Source organism: Ictidomys tridecemlineatus, chromosome 8, assembly GCF_052094955.1.
Source record: "Ictidomys tridecemlineatus isolate mIctTri1 chromosome 8, mIctTri1.hap1, whole genome shotgun sequence".
NCBI classification, from domain to species: domain Eukaryota; kingdom Metazoa; phylum Chordata; class Mammalia; order Rodentia; family Sciuridae; genus Ictidomys; species Ictidomys tridecemlineatus.
The window spans coordinates 109,434,338-109,447,057 of NC_135484.1; the positions used below are offsets into that span (position 1 = coordinate 109,434,338).

Genomic DNA, 12,720 nt, shown 5'->3' on the forward strand with positions numbered 1-12,720 from the left:
GCCACCTTGCCCTCAATCTAGCATCCTGGAAAAAGGACTAAGGTTTAGGCACTGAACTCTCTGGAAATAGTATTTAGGTTAATGAATCAAAAGTGTGATGCCTTGAAGGCCAGCTAGCTTCATCCCACAGATGGCATCTCCTTAGTCCCCTTCAGTCATCTTACTGATCTTGCTCATCAGGAGACCCAGACGATAGAGAGTGCAGAGCACACAGTGTGATCATCACTGCTACCAAACAGAAAAGCCCAAAACATGCAGTGGCTTCATCCTTCAAACATTAATAATAGTAGTGTGGCATAATGCAGGTATCAATGTAAAAATTTAACCAGAGACTGAGTTGTTGCAAGGAAATGGAAACTTTAAAAAAAAACTTTTTTATTTATTATTTTTCTCATTATGGGGCTGGAACTCAGGACTTGACTTGTGCTTGGAATGCTTTACCACTGAGCCACACCCCCAGGCCAAAAATAGAAACACTTTTATATTCAAAAGTGTGCTGGGGTTCTGAGAGTATACCAAAAATTATTGAGTTGTATACTTGAAGTGAGTGAATTTTATAGTATGTAATTTATATCTTGGTAAAGCAATTTAAAAATATTTGTGGGAATAAAATACAATGCGATGTTGAAATGATGGCTTGAAGTTCTAGGAATAGATGAAATAAATCATTGAGAAGTGCAGACAAAACCTTAAGGAAAGCTGACATGTCAAGGAACTGGGAGACATTTAAAAACAGAGGTGTGATTACAGATGTAGGAAGAAAACCAGACCAGAATGGTAGCCTGAAGTTCAGGAGAGAATGCGCACTTGGTGTCAAATGCAGTACAAATGTGGATGGAGACTGAGCAAAGGCTAAAGAATTTAACTATAAGGAAATTGCTAGTGAGTGACCTTTGAGAAAATAGTTCCCATGAAATCTGGGTGTTGGGGAGAAGCTGCAAGGAAATGAAGCCACATAATAATCCTCCAGAGGTCAAGAGGGCAGAGGAAGGAGGAGCCTAATCAGTATCAAGGATAGTCTAGAGGCAGGGCAACCTTGTGTCTTTCTTTTTGTCTCTGTCTCTCTCATAAGTTAGAATAGACTTAATATTTGCAGTGAGAGGAAGGAAGCAAACAAGAGGAGAGAGTGGAAGTACAGAGCGCCAAGGCCTAGTTTTGGTTCTTCTATGGTTAGAGAAGTTGGTATTTGGTACAGAGTAAAGCATTTTTACTGTCATTTGCTGTCAGATGACAAATGTCAACGCATCTGTCTTTTTTGTTTTCTTGGACAATGGCAGGGATGGTCCCTCCCCATGAGCAAACCAGTGTTTTGTGATTGGCCATCCTGGGATTGAACCCAGGGCCTCAGGCATGCCCGGCAAGGCTGAGCCACTGAGCCACACCCCCAGGCCTACTGTACACTTTTTGCATTGAAGAAAGCTCATCCTAATATCATACCAGCATAATGTATCATAAGGTATCATAAGGTGATACATTATGCTGGTATAACCCCAAATCTGCATAACCCCCAATTACACAGTTATTCTTGAACACCAGCATTTGATTACTGACAACAAATGAGTGATAGTCATCTTGCAAGGGTTCTGACACCAGCACATCAGGTCCCATCACCTGTGGCCAAGACCTGCTGCTTAATGGATGTTCCTGTTCTCAGGTCCAAGAGCCAGAGAATACATTTCATCAGAGCTTTTGGACTTCTCTCAGAATTTTCAGTCCCTCCAGGGGTGTGCTCTAGAGGTAACAAGGGGAAGGGGGATGTGCAGCAGCCTGCAAGGACATTCCACCTTTTCAGCAGTCTCCACCTCACATGGCCCTTAGCTTCCCTAACCCCACCTTTTCAATGTGTGCCCTAATTTCAGTTTTGTTTTAGCTATAAATGTAGAAATTTAAAAGCTACTGTCATTGTAAAGTCCTACGTAGTACTTTCGTGGCACCCTTCCCTTTTGGGTTATTAACTATATTTTAATGAGATTTTTTTTTTTTTTTTTCACCTAATGCTTGGGATTGAATCCAGGGCCTAGCACATGCTAGGCAAGTGCACTACCACTGAGCTACATCCCCAGCCCCTCTTAATGTGATTTCTATATTTTATGAAAGTCTTTTCCTTAATTATATATTGATAATGAATTATATTTTCTCATACTACTTGGAAATAAAATATTAGCAAAAACAAAATTCAGTTTTATCATATAATTTTTAAAAATGCCTTCACTATGTCTCTTCAAGTGGTCTTCAGATTTTGTCACAGATGCAATTCTGGATACATTTAGTGAGTTGAAGGGTTAAAATACCCAGCACTGTCGCATATGGCAGTGAACGGAATCACAGATGTTGATGATACCACGTAATTAGTATTCTTTTATGTAAATGAAGGCTGTCAGCATGTTACCATAGTGTCTACTCTCTCTGAAGCTGGAATTTATGCCACTTGGTCTCACCAAGACCAAGCAGGATTATTCCATAGTCCTTCATTAAGAATGGAAAAAATGGATAACATGAGAGAGAGGGGGAAATGGAGATCTCCCTAAAGATGATTTTTTTTTCCTATTTTGTTTTTGTTGATTCCTGTGCCTAAGAAATATTATTTCTGGTGATGCACTTAAGATCTGCTAAGAAATTTGCTATTTAAGAATAATTGAAAGAATCCAATTAAAAGATACCATGTTTTCAGGCTATTTTTGAAAAATGATTGTTATGTTTAGTCATCTTGCACATGGAGACTTTTTTAAGTGATGTGGTAAATCTAGATATTTCTTTTTTTTTTTTTGAAAGAGAGAGAATTTTAATATTTATTTTTTAGTTTTTCGGCAGACACAACATCTCTGTTTGTATGTGGTGCTGAGGATCGAACCCCGGCCGCACGCATGCCAGGCGAGCGCGCTACCGCTTGAGCCACATCCCCAGCCCCTCTAGATATTTCTCATCAGAACAAAAGGCAGAAATTGAAAAGATTCCATTATATTTTCACTTAATACTTAGTGGCATTTTTCTAGTAGAATTACTTAAAATACTGATTGTGATTTTTAACTCAGGTTGATTCTGATTTTTAAAATAAAACTATGGTAATTAAAAAATGCTAATATTTTTCAGGTTACTTTCCTTTATGCAGATTAATCCAGGTTGTATAGGGCATTTATTTACATGACCGATCTACTTAATGATGTAGAACTATTCAGATACATCCTGTTCTTTCCCAACCACACTGCAAGTCTGTTTGGATATTGGGTGCCTGTCATACTGGATGATATATGTTTCAAGTAGAAATGTTAGAATTATTGTGACCTTTGAGAATATGAAGGGAAAGCTGTATATGTCAGAAAAATATACAACAGAATTCCTCTTTCTGTTAGTGGGTATTAGTGCTTGTTATGAAATAAAGCAGAGTGTGTGGGAGGTGATTTAAACACATTTCTTCTTGAACAGAGCCTACCTGAGGTTGTGTTCTTTTCATTCTCTTATCTTACATGTTGGTTAAGCTAGCTTTTTTCTTTTGTGTCCCTTTTTGGAAATTTCCATTTCATGATCAGATATGGTTTTCCTCTAGAGAAGCTAGTCTGCCTAGCTTAGGTCCATGTGGTGAGGTACAAAGTAGCCTTGTGTTTTCCTGAATGGATTTACTCTGCCATATGGCAGGTTACTGAGTCACCACGACAGATTTGTAATGGGAAAAGGGCTGTGCAGGAAAGGATGTGCGTGATCAGCAGATTTATAGATCAGGAAATGAAATTGGAAGGAAGAATTTCCACAGTGCCCTTTCCATTTGACAGGGCTCCATGGAGAGGGTGTGAAATAGTGTTTTAGTGTTTTTCTATTTTGGCTTTTGGTTATTCCCGCATATTTTTTCCTAGCACAGGAGTTGATTTTGTAAGGCATCGGTGTTCTGTGTTGTGCTGCTATATTCCTGTTTACAGAAATACTCTCTCTTTGTAGGATGTGAAGCTGTGTATTTCACAGGAGAACATTTTGGTGGCAATTAAATATCTGAGGATACATTGAGGCAAAAATAGGGATTGGCTAGGTATTACATTTTGAGTTATAAGGGGATGCTATTCAGGTATGATTCAGTAGGTACTGAATTTTTCAAAGGAAAGAAAACAAAAAGAAAAGCAGAGTGAGCTAAACAATATATCCTGGTGTGGTTAAGTCTGCTGTTTTAATACTGCAGCCACTGTAGGTGTGTGACTAATTTTTTAAAAAAATTAATGTATTTTTGGTATGGGGGATTGAACACAGGGGTGCTTTACTGCTGAGCTACATCCCCAGCCCTTTACATTGTTTATTTTGAGACAGGGTCTGACTAGGTTGCTTACGGCCTTGCTAAATTGCTGAGGCAGGCCTCAAGTTTGTGATCCTCTTGCCTCAGCCTTGAGTTACTGGGATTACAAGTGTGAGCCACCAGGCCTAGCTGTGTATGACTATTTAAATTTTAATTAACTAAAATTAAAACTTCAGTCCCTCAGTCTCACTAGCCACATTTCAAATGCTTGGTAATTTTGTGACTAGTTACTACAGTAATGGACAGCACGAAGGAGAATATTTCATCACTATAGAAAGTTCTTTTGGATGATGTTGGTCTGAGTGAAGAATCTGAGAATTAAAATTTGATTTCTGTGAATTTTCCCTCCCTATAAAACTGATTGGATTAGTGTAGTGGTTCTTTGATTTTAATGTGCAAAAGATTCATCAGTAGAACTTGTTTAATATGGAGATTTTAGTCTCCTCTCCAGACAGATTCATTAAGTCTAGAGTAGTAACCAGGAAGAAGCCTAGGGAATTCTGATGCTGGTAGGTGATTCAGGGACGACATTTTAAAAAATAGTGATAAACTTGGGAATTTCTTGACTCTTGATATTTCTCCCATCTCCCTTCATTCCTTCCTTACTGACATCTTTTGTGTCCCTGATAATTGGTTGAGAGACCATCATGTGTATCCAGTTTATTTATTTATGTGTTTATCGGTGCCAGGGATTGAACTCTGGGACACTCAATCACTGAGTTACATCCCCAGCCCTATATTGTATTTTAGCACTTCACTTTTGCTGAGGCTGGCTTTGAACTCACGATCCTCCTGTCTCATCCTCCCAAACTGCTGGGATTATGGGTGTACACCATTGCATCTGGCAAGGGTTTCTTTTTTTAAAAAAATATTTTTTTATTTATACATGATGAGGGTTTCTTATATGGGCAGCTGGCCTCTGCCATTTTGAAGGGAAGGGAAGAACTGCCAGCATGCTGGCACACACCTGTAATCTCAGTGGCTTGGGAGGCTGAGGCAGGAGGATCCCACGTTCAAAGTCAGCCTTAGCGAATTCACCAGGCCCTAAGCAACTCAGTGAGACCCTGTCTCTAGATAGTGCCCCTGAATTCAATCCCAAGTACCAAAAAAAAAAAAAAAAAAATTTGGTCCTGCAGACTGTGTATGGATGTGTATATGTATATACACCAGTAGAGCTTGTTTAATATGGAGAGCTTGTTTAATGTGTGTGTATATTTATACATACACACATACACATACATGTATGTATGTATGTATATGTGTATGTGTGGGTTTTGGCAACTGAACTAGGCCAAAAGGATATCTGGAAAACTAAAGTTTTACACTGAATTTAGACTTCTCTGGGTTGACCCCATAATCTGGAACTGTTGCTCATAGAAACAAGAAGTAGAAAAGAAATGGAGACGAAGGCTATTCATTTTATAAGAGGACTGCCTTCAGGGAATTTTAAAAGCTGGTATGGGTTGCAGGTGGTGGGTGGAAGCTTCAAGATTCCAAAGAATAACCTTTTTTTTTTTTTTTTTTTTTAAATAGTCATCCAGCTTCTTTCCCTTGAGAAATTGCCTACTAGGCTTCTCTTATGAACAATACTGAAAAAGCAGTATTACACAGAAATAAGTGTTCAGTATGTTATTTTTTGTTTGTTTTGTTTTGGTACAAGGGATTGAATCCAGGTTGCTTTACCACTGAGCTACATCCACAGTCCTTTAAATAAAAAGGACAGAGTCTTTTAAGACAGAGTCTCCATAAGTTACTGAGGCTGCCCCAAACTTGGTATGTATTTCCCTGTCTCAGCCTCCCAAGTCACAGGGACTTTATAGGCGAGTGACACCGCGACCAGTACCACCATTTAAAAAATCATTTTCATCTCTGGCAGATTTGTTGCTTTTAAAATTGTAGTTGGGTTAAGTAATATTTCAGTAGTCACTCGACCTCTTGTCCCAAATCAGATTTATCAAATTCTTTACATACCTGTCCTTTGAGTGAGAATGAAAGTTTCCCCACCCCTTCCACAAGATGTAAATGTTATTTTGAAAAAGACACATGTAAAATGTTACTTGAGGCTCGAGGTCTTCCTCCTTAGGTAGCATAAAAAATGATACTTTGTGCAAGACTATCACTACTTTGAAATACATTAAAATCAACCTGAGATTGCCATTTTGTTTGAGGCTCTTCATTTCTCTCACTGGTATTTGAAACTCGGTATAACAAGTTTCAATTTTAAAAGCAACCAGTTTTGAATTGAAAACTAGCACATCTTGGGTTGAAATGCCATTCCCAAGCCTTTCTCTAGGAAAACATTTTGCTGAAAGTTCTTTTTTTCCCCTTCCCTTTTTGGGGCTTTTTGCCAGGTTGAGAGGGTGGCGATTGCTCTAAGACATGGATAGATGCAAACATGTAGGGCGGTTGCGGCTCGCCCAGGACCACTCCATCCTGAACCCTCAGAAGTGGTGCTGCCTGGAGTGCGCCACCACCGAGTCTGTATGGGCTTGCCTCAAGTGTTCCCACGTAGCCTGTGGCCGCTACATTGAGGACCACGCACTGAAACACTTTGAAGACACTGGACACCCACTAGCCATGGAAGTCCGGGATCTCTATGTGTTCTGCTACTTGTGCAAGGACTACGTGCTCAATGATAACCCGGAGGGGGACCTGAAGCTGCTGAGAAGCTCCCTCCTGGCGGTGCGGGGCCAGAAGCAGGACCAGCCAGTGAGACGTGGGCGGACGCTGCGGTCCATGGCTTCGGGCGAGGACGTGGTCCAGCCGCAGCGTGCTCTTCAGGGACAGCCGCAGATGCTCACGGCTCTGTGGTACCGGCGCCAGCGCTTGCTGGCCAAGACACTGAGGCTGTGGTTCGAGAAGAGCTCTCGGGGCCGGGCGAAACTGGAGCAGCGGCGGCAGGAGGAGGCTCTGGAGCTCAAGAAGGAAGCGGCACGGCAACGGCGGCGCGAGGTAAAGCGGCGGCTGCTGGAGGAGCTGGCCAGCGCCCCTCCGCGCAAGAGCGCGCGCCTGCTTCTGCACGCGCCCCGCCGCGCGGGCCCTTCCGCCGCGCGCTCCGCCTCCCGCCGGACGCCTAGCGCTTCTGCGCTCAAGCCGCGCCGCCAGCCGGCGGTCGCCCCCGGCGTGACTGGCCTGCGCAACCTGGGCAACACCTGCTACATGAACTCCATCCTCCAGGTGCTCAGCCACCTGCAGAAGTTCCGAGAATGTTTCCTGAACCTTGACCCATCCACCACAGAACACCTATTTCCCCAAGCCACGAACGGCAAGGCTCCGCTCTCTGGCAGGCCGGCCAGCAGCTCTGCCACCGAGTTGTCGGCGAGGAGCGACAGAGCCCAGGCATGCGAGCGGGAAGGCCTCTGCTGGAACGGTGGGGCCTCCATCAGCAGAAGCCTGGAGCTCATCCAGAACAAGGAGCCCAGCTCGAAGCACATTTCCCTTTGCCATGAACTGCACACCCTCTTCCGAGTCATGTGGTCCGGGAAGTGGGCACTAGTGTCGCCCTTTGCCATGCTTCACTCCGTGTGGAGCCTGATCCCCGCCTTCCGTGGCTACGACCAGCAGGACGCGCAGGAATTTCTCTGCGAGCTGCTGCACAAAGTACAGCAGGAACTGGAGTCAGAGGGCACCACGCGCCGGATCCTCATCCCCTTCTCCCAGAGGAAGCTCACCAAACAGGTCTTAAAAGTGGTTAACACCATATTTCATGGTCAGCTGCTCAGTCAGGTAGGTGTGGCTCACCGCCCCCCCCCCACTCTGCCCAGCATCATGGAGGGAGGCGGGAGGCCGGAGGCGGCTGTTATAGTTTGAGTGTCCTGTGAATGCCTCCCCAGATTCCTGGGCTAATTAGAATAGCCAACATTTGTTGTGATTATGCATTTTGCCATTATATCTGTTGTTGTATTGTACACTTTGATGGCCTTGTGAGTAAACTTGCGCACTCTTTCCAGCCAGGCCATACCACTTTATTTTCTGTGAATGGCTTTACCTGCTAATGAAGATGTTGGTCATACAGTCATTGTTATAATTAAATACCCACTGTTGGTGTCCCATGCTGTGATCATTTTTAGGGGACTGAACAGAGTTTGCCTAGAACCCTAGTTCCATTCTGGTTTAAAGAGCATCTTAACCTACAAAGAAGAGAGGTGGCTGGGAGCATCCTAAAGGCTTTTGAAAAAGCCTCTTTTCTGTTCGCCTTTACTTTTCATTTCATTCCTGGATCTTTAGTCATGTAGATTCATGGATAAGGTCTTGTGAGAATATGCAGACAGACTTTTTATAGATAAAAGAAAGGAGGTGGGCACTGTAGGAGATTCAGGTTAACCTCTACTGAACTGAAGGACTGATGAGTGGGATGAGAAGAGAAAGTTTATTGATGCTTTTTTTGAGCATGTAAAGTGCAAAGGTAAAGTTATAGTGGGAGAGGAATTCTAGTCACAGTACTTTGAGGCTCTGTAGACAGAGAATCAATGTAGGGGAACTTCAGTTAACAAGCGTAAAAATAGAGGCCAAGTTGGCTTCAAGTTGGGAGGAGGAATTTGAGGATGAATGAAGTAGACAGTGACCTGTAAATCATCCATCTCAGACTGATTCCATGAATGCCTTCAGTATAACTTGCAGTCTATATTGCTGCAGCATTCCATGGTGCATCATACTTCGATGAAGATGAAGAGAGAGAGCAGTAGGTATAATCACTGTGTTCTGTGGTTTTCCAGTGTGTAACTAGTATCACATAGCTAGAAATGCACACCGATATAATATGCTCCAATTCTTTTAAAATTTTATTATTTTGAAAATTATATACTTAGCTTTGATAAAGTTATTTGTTTAAATCAAGCAAAAATGTGTGTGGAAAGGTAGAAAATTATATAATCTACAAATGAATATTTTCCTTCTAGGTCACATGTATATCTTGCAATTACAAATCAAATACTATTGAACCCTTTTGGGATCTGTCCCTGGAATTCCCTGAACGCTATCATTGCATAGAAAAGGGGTTTGTTCCTTTGAATCAGACAGAGTGCCTGCTTACTGAGATGCTGGCCAAGTTCACTGAGACAGAGGCCCTGGAAGGGAGAATCTACGCTTGTGACCAGTGTAACAGTGAGTACTAAGTAAAGAAATGATGGGGGTGGAGGAGGTTGGGACTGGAATGTCAATTTAAGGTGCTTCTTTTGTCCCTTTAGTACAGAGTAACACTAATGATATTGAGTGGTTTGAATTCATCTTCTAAAGATACTTTACTCCCATTTTCTAAAAATAAGCAATATGGACTTTGTGTATTAAAAACAAAGACCCATCCTGATTGTCATTAGTTGTTATCCTGGGAGGTATTTGAAAGTGGTTCCTGAAGTAGGATGTTACTGAGAATGATACTACTTAGCTTCATAGTGTTTAAACTCATGAATGAGGAGCCTGACAATTCTTTTTTAGTCTAAATTCAGGTAGCATAGCCTGTTTGAGGGGTTGAGGTCTCAGAAAATCATGTTCTTGTACTGAATTTGGTAGATTTAAAGTCAGAAGTGATGCTAAAGATTGGTATAGTGGGACCAAGACAGCAAGTCTTAAGGTGTTCATTGTCAGCTTCATGGATGTTTTCTGTATGTTTTTTTCCTTCACATACTTGAAAGGTTCACATTTCAGGGATGATCTCGAGGTCAAGTTTTTCTATAGTGTTGTTTTAACTTGAAATTGTGACTCCTTACATATGGTTACATGGATATCTAATGCAGGATCTTTTGTAGCACTTAATGCTTCTGTTAACCCATAATGTGAGAGTAAATGCAGAGCAAATATGAGGAAGCTCAGGTTTGGTTTTTATGGCATATAAAGATTTAGAAACTAAAATATTAAAGTAGGCTGGGCACTGTGCCACAAGCCTGTAATCCCAGCAGCTAGGGAGGCTGAGGCAGGAGGATTTTGAGTTCAAAGCCAGCCTCAGCAATTTAGCAAGGCCCTAAGCAACTTAGCAAGACCCTGTCTATAAATAAAATATAAAAAGGGTTGGGGATGTGGTTAAGCACCCTGGGTGCAAAACACACACACACACACACACACACACACACACACGTAATGGATTGTTCAAAGACCTAGAAATCAATTTGCAGCCATATAATTCAGTTCTGACTATAAATTTTGGGGAAAAATTTTTAGTGTTATTTTTGCAGTGCTGGGGATTGAACCCAGGGCTTCATGCATGCTAGGCAAGCATTCTATCACTGAGCTAGACCCCCCAGAACTGCCCCCAAAAAATCTTATGGTAGTTCTTTTTTTTGTTTTTTTTTTTGGTACCAGGGATTGAACCCAGGGGTACTTAGCTACTGAGCTACATCCCTGGCGCTTTTTTATATTTTATTCAGAAACATGGTCTCTCTGAGTTGCTTAGGGCCTCACTAAGTTGCTGAGGCTGGCTTCAAACTTGCCATTTTCCTGCCTCAGCCTCCTGAGCCACAGGGATTACAGGCATGCACCATCTCACCCCACCGGTTTTTTAATGTATTATGCACATGGATTTTTAAAATAGTAAGTTGTGGCAGCTGGGCATGGTGGTCTATACCTCCCAGCAACTTGGGAGGCTGAGTCAGGAGGACTGCAAGTTTGACACCTCAGCAACTTAGTGAGAACCTGTCTCAAAATTTTAAAAAGGTGGTAAAGTGACCCTGGGTTCAATTTGCAGTTCCACTAAAAAAAAAAAAAAAAAAAAATCTAGATAGAATTTTGCCATTTTAAAATTGGACATATACTTGGCTAACTGTAAACCCACCTATCCTATTTCATTTTGGATAGAGAGGCAGGTGAGAGGAAGATGAGTTAAATTGTTTAATTAGAGCAGTTCCTGGTTTTTTTTTTTCATGTTTCATAAAGCTTTCTGCTTGTAAGAAACAAAAGGATATTAACAGCTTTAACTCCATCTTTGTGGACGTGATAGATAAAGATTTTTTTTCAAGAAAGGATTGTTCTTTTGCTTGCCAGAGGTGCCATTTACCAGGATTTCTCTAGGCAGGTACAAATGCTGACAGGGGAGGAAAACCAGTGAAGGGATAGATGCATTGATCTGTTGGTTGTGAAGTTCCAGAATTGTCAGTCTTCTACCTCTTTGTGTGGCCACCTTAATCAAACAGAGACAGCACTGATCAATCTTAATTGAATCAGTAATTTCTTTTTCTTTGTGAATTTCATTTTAGGGAAACAAAGCCGGATTCTACATTGTCTTCATCTTAGCTCACATACTCCCTCTGCTGAGGGTGGCAGTCACTGCCAGGTTCCCAAGCAGAGCTGCAATAATTTTCAAAAATGTTGTGAACAGGAATGGAAAATAGGGCCAGGCCCCTCTTTGAAGGCTTCTTCTGTTCCTGCCCCTGTGTGTCATGACTGCATGCCTTGATAAAAGCTTCTGCGGCATGCTCATTTTGATGCAGTCTATTTTGAGCAGCTACACGTCCACATCCGATTGTCACAGAAAGCTGTGATACGTCATCAGGCTGTGCTTGGCTGCCTTTCACAAGTCCTACAGACTGGACTTGGAATCAGATGCCCAGCTCTTCATATATTGAGACCATGAGAGCAACAGCTCAGAGAAAATTAGCAGGCACCTCAGCGGACCACTAATTTTGTAATCCCACCCATTTGCCTCTCTGTCAGTAACTGGTTACAGAGAAGGCTTCTGTTGGAAATTAAGAGAACTTTATTTCCATTGATTATTTGCTAAAATTTTAGAAATGCATTTTCCCCACAATTCAGTAGTTTTAGAAACAAAACGAAAGTCTGGTTCTACAGTTGGATTGGATGAACTTGGCTGGCTTATCAGCCTTGTCTTGCATGCCTAGTAGTATGCCTTATCCTAGAACTATGTTTCAAAACTAGGCACAGCATAAAAAATTGAAACAGCAAAGTTTATTTTCTGAACATTTGTATACGCCACAATCATACTGAAAAAATGTTTAAATATTTGTCCTTCAGTAATCTTATACATTTATCTTTTTCCTAAACCTCAGTTATATGCATTAGTCCCCATTTTACTGGTGAGGAAACGGATATTCAGAGTTTTAAATAATTTTTAATTCATTTAGCCTACAACTAGCTGTGAGCAGAAAGTTGAGTTAGGCTTATTTTATGAAAATAAAAAGCTTTTTAAAGTTATAGTGCATCATAATTTAAGTTATAAGTGTATAAAACCCTGGCATATTCAACCCTATGTACATGCTATTGCAGTGACTGTCCATTATATTTCATCAATGAATTCATGACATCTAGAGTGTACCATCCTGAACCCATACCAATTTGTTTTGGTTGCTTGTAACAGTCAACTCAAATAAAAATGACTTAAATGAGATAAAATTTTACTTTTTTTTTTTTTTTTTTAATAAAAGAAGTCTGAAGGACATTCAGGGGCTGGCATGGTGACTGCATGGTCATCAGGAACCCAAGCTTCTCCCTCCTGGTAT

The 12,720-nt window shown here is 41.4% G+C and overlaps 1 protein-coding gene across 25 annotated transcripts in view; it reads left to right on the forward strand.

Moving 5' to 3' along the window:
• Window positions 1-12,720, forward strand: part of Usp49 (ubiquitin specific peptidase 49) — a 91,816-nt gene that overhangs the window by 74,293 nt on the left and 4,803 nt on the right. For 24 of the 25 annotated variants that reach the window (XM_078020028.1, XM_078020023.1, XM_040282640.2 and 21 more), the window contains 2 exons: window positions 6,628-8,002; window positions 9,175-9,379. In XM_078020028.1, the coding sequence (XP_077876154.1) occupies window positions 6,656-8,002; window positions 9,175-9,379 (1,552 nt within the window). In that variant the 5' untranslated portion in view covers window positions 6,628-6,655. Of the gene's footprint in view, window positions 1-6,627; window positions 8,003-9,174; window positions 9,380-11,460; window positions 12,614-12,720 lie in introns of those variants that run through there. The other variant, XM_078020033.1, reaches the window with a different exon arrangement.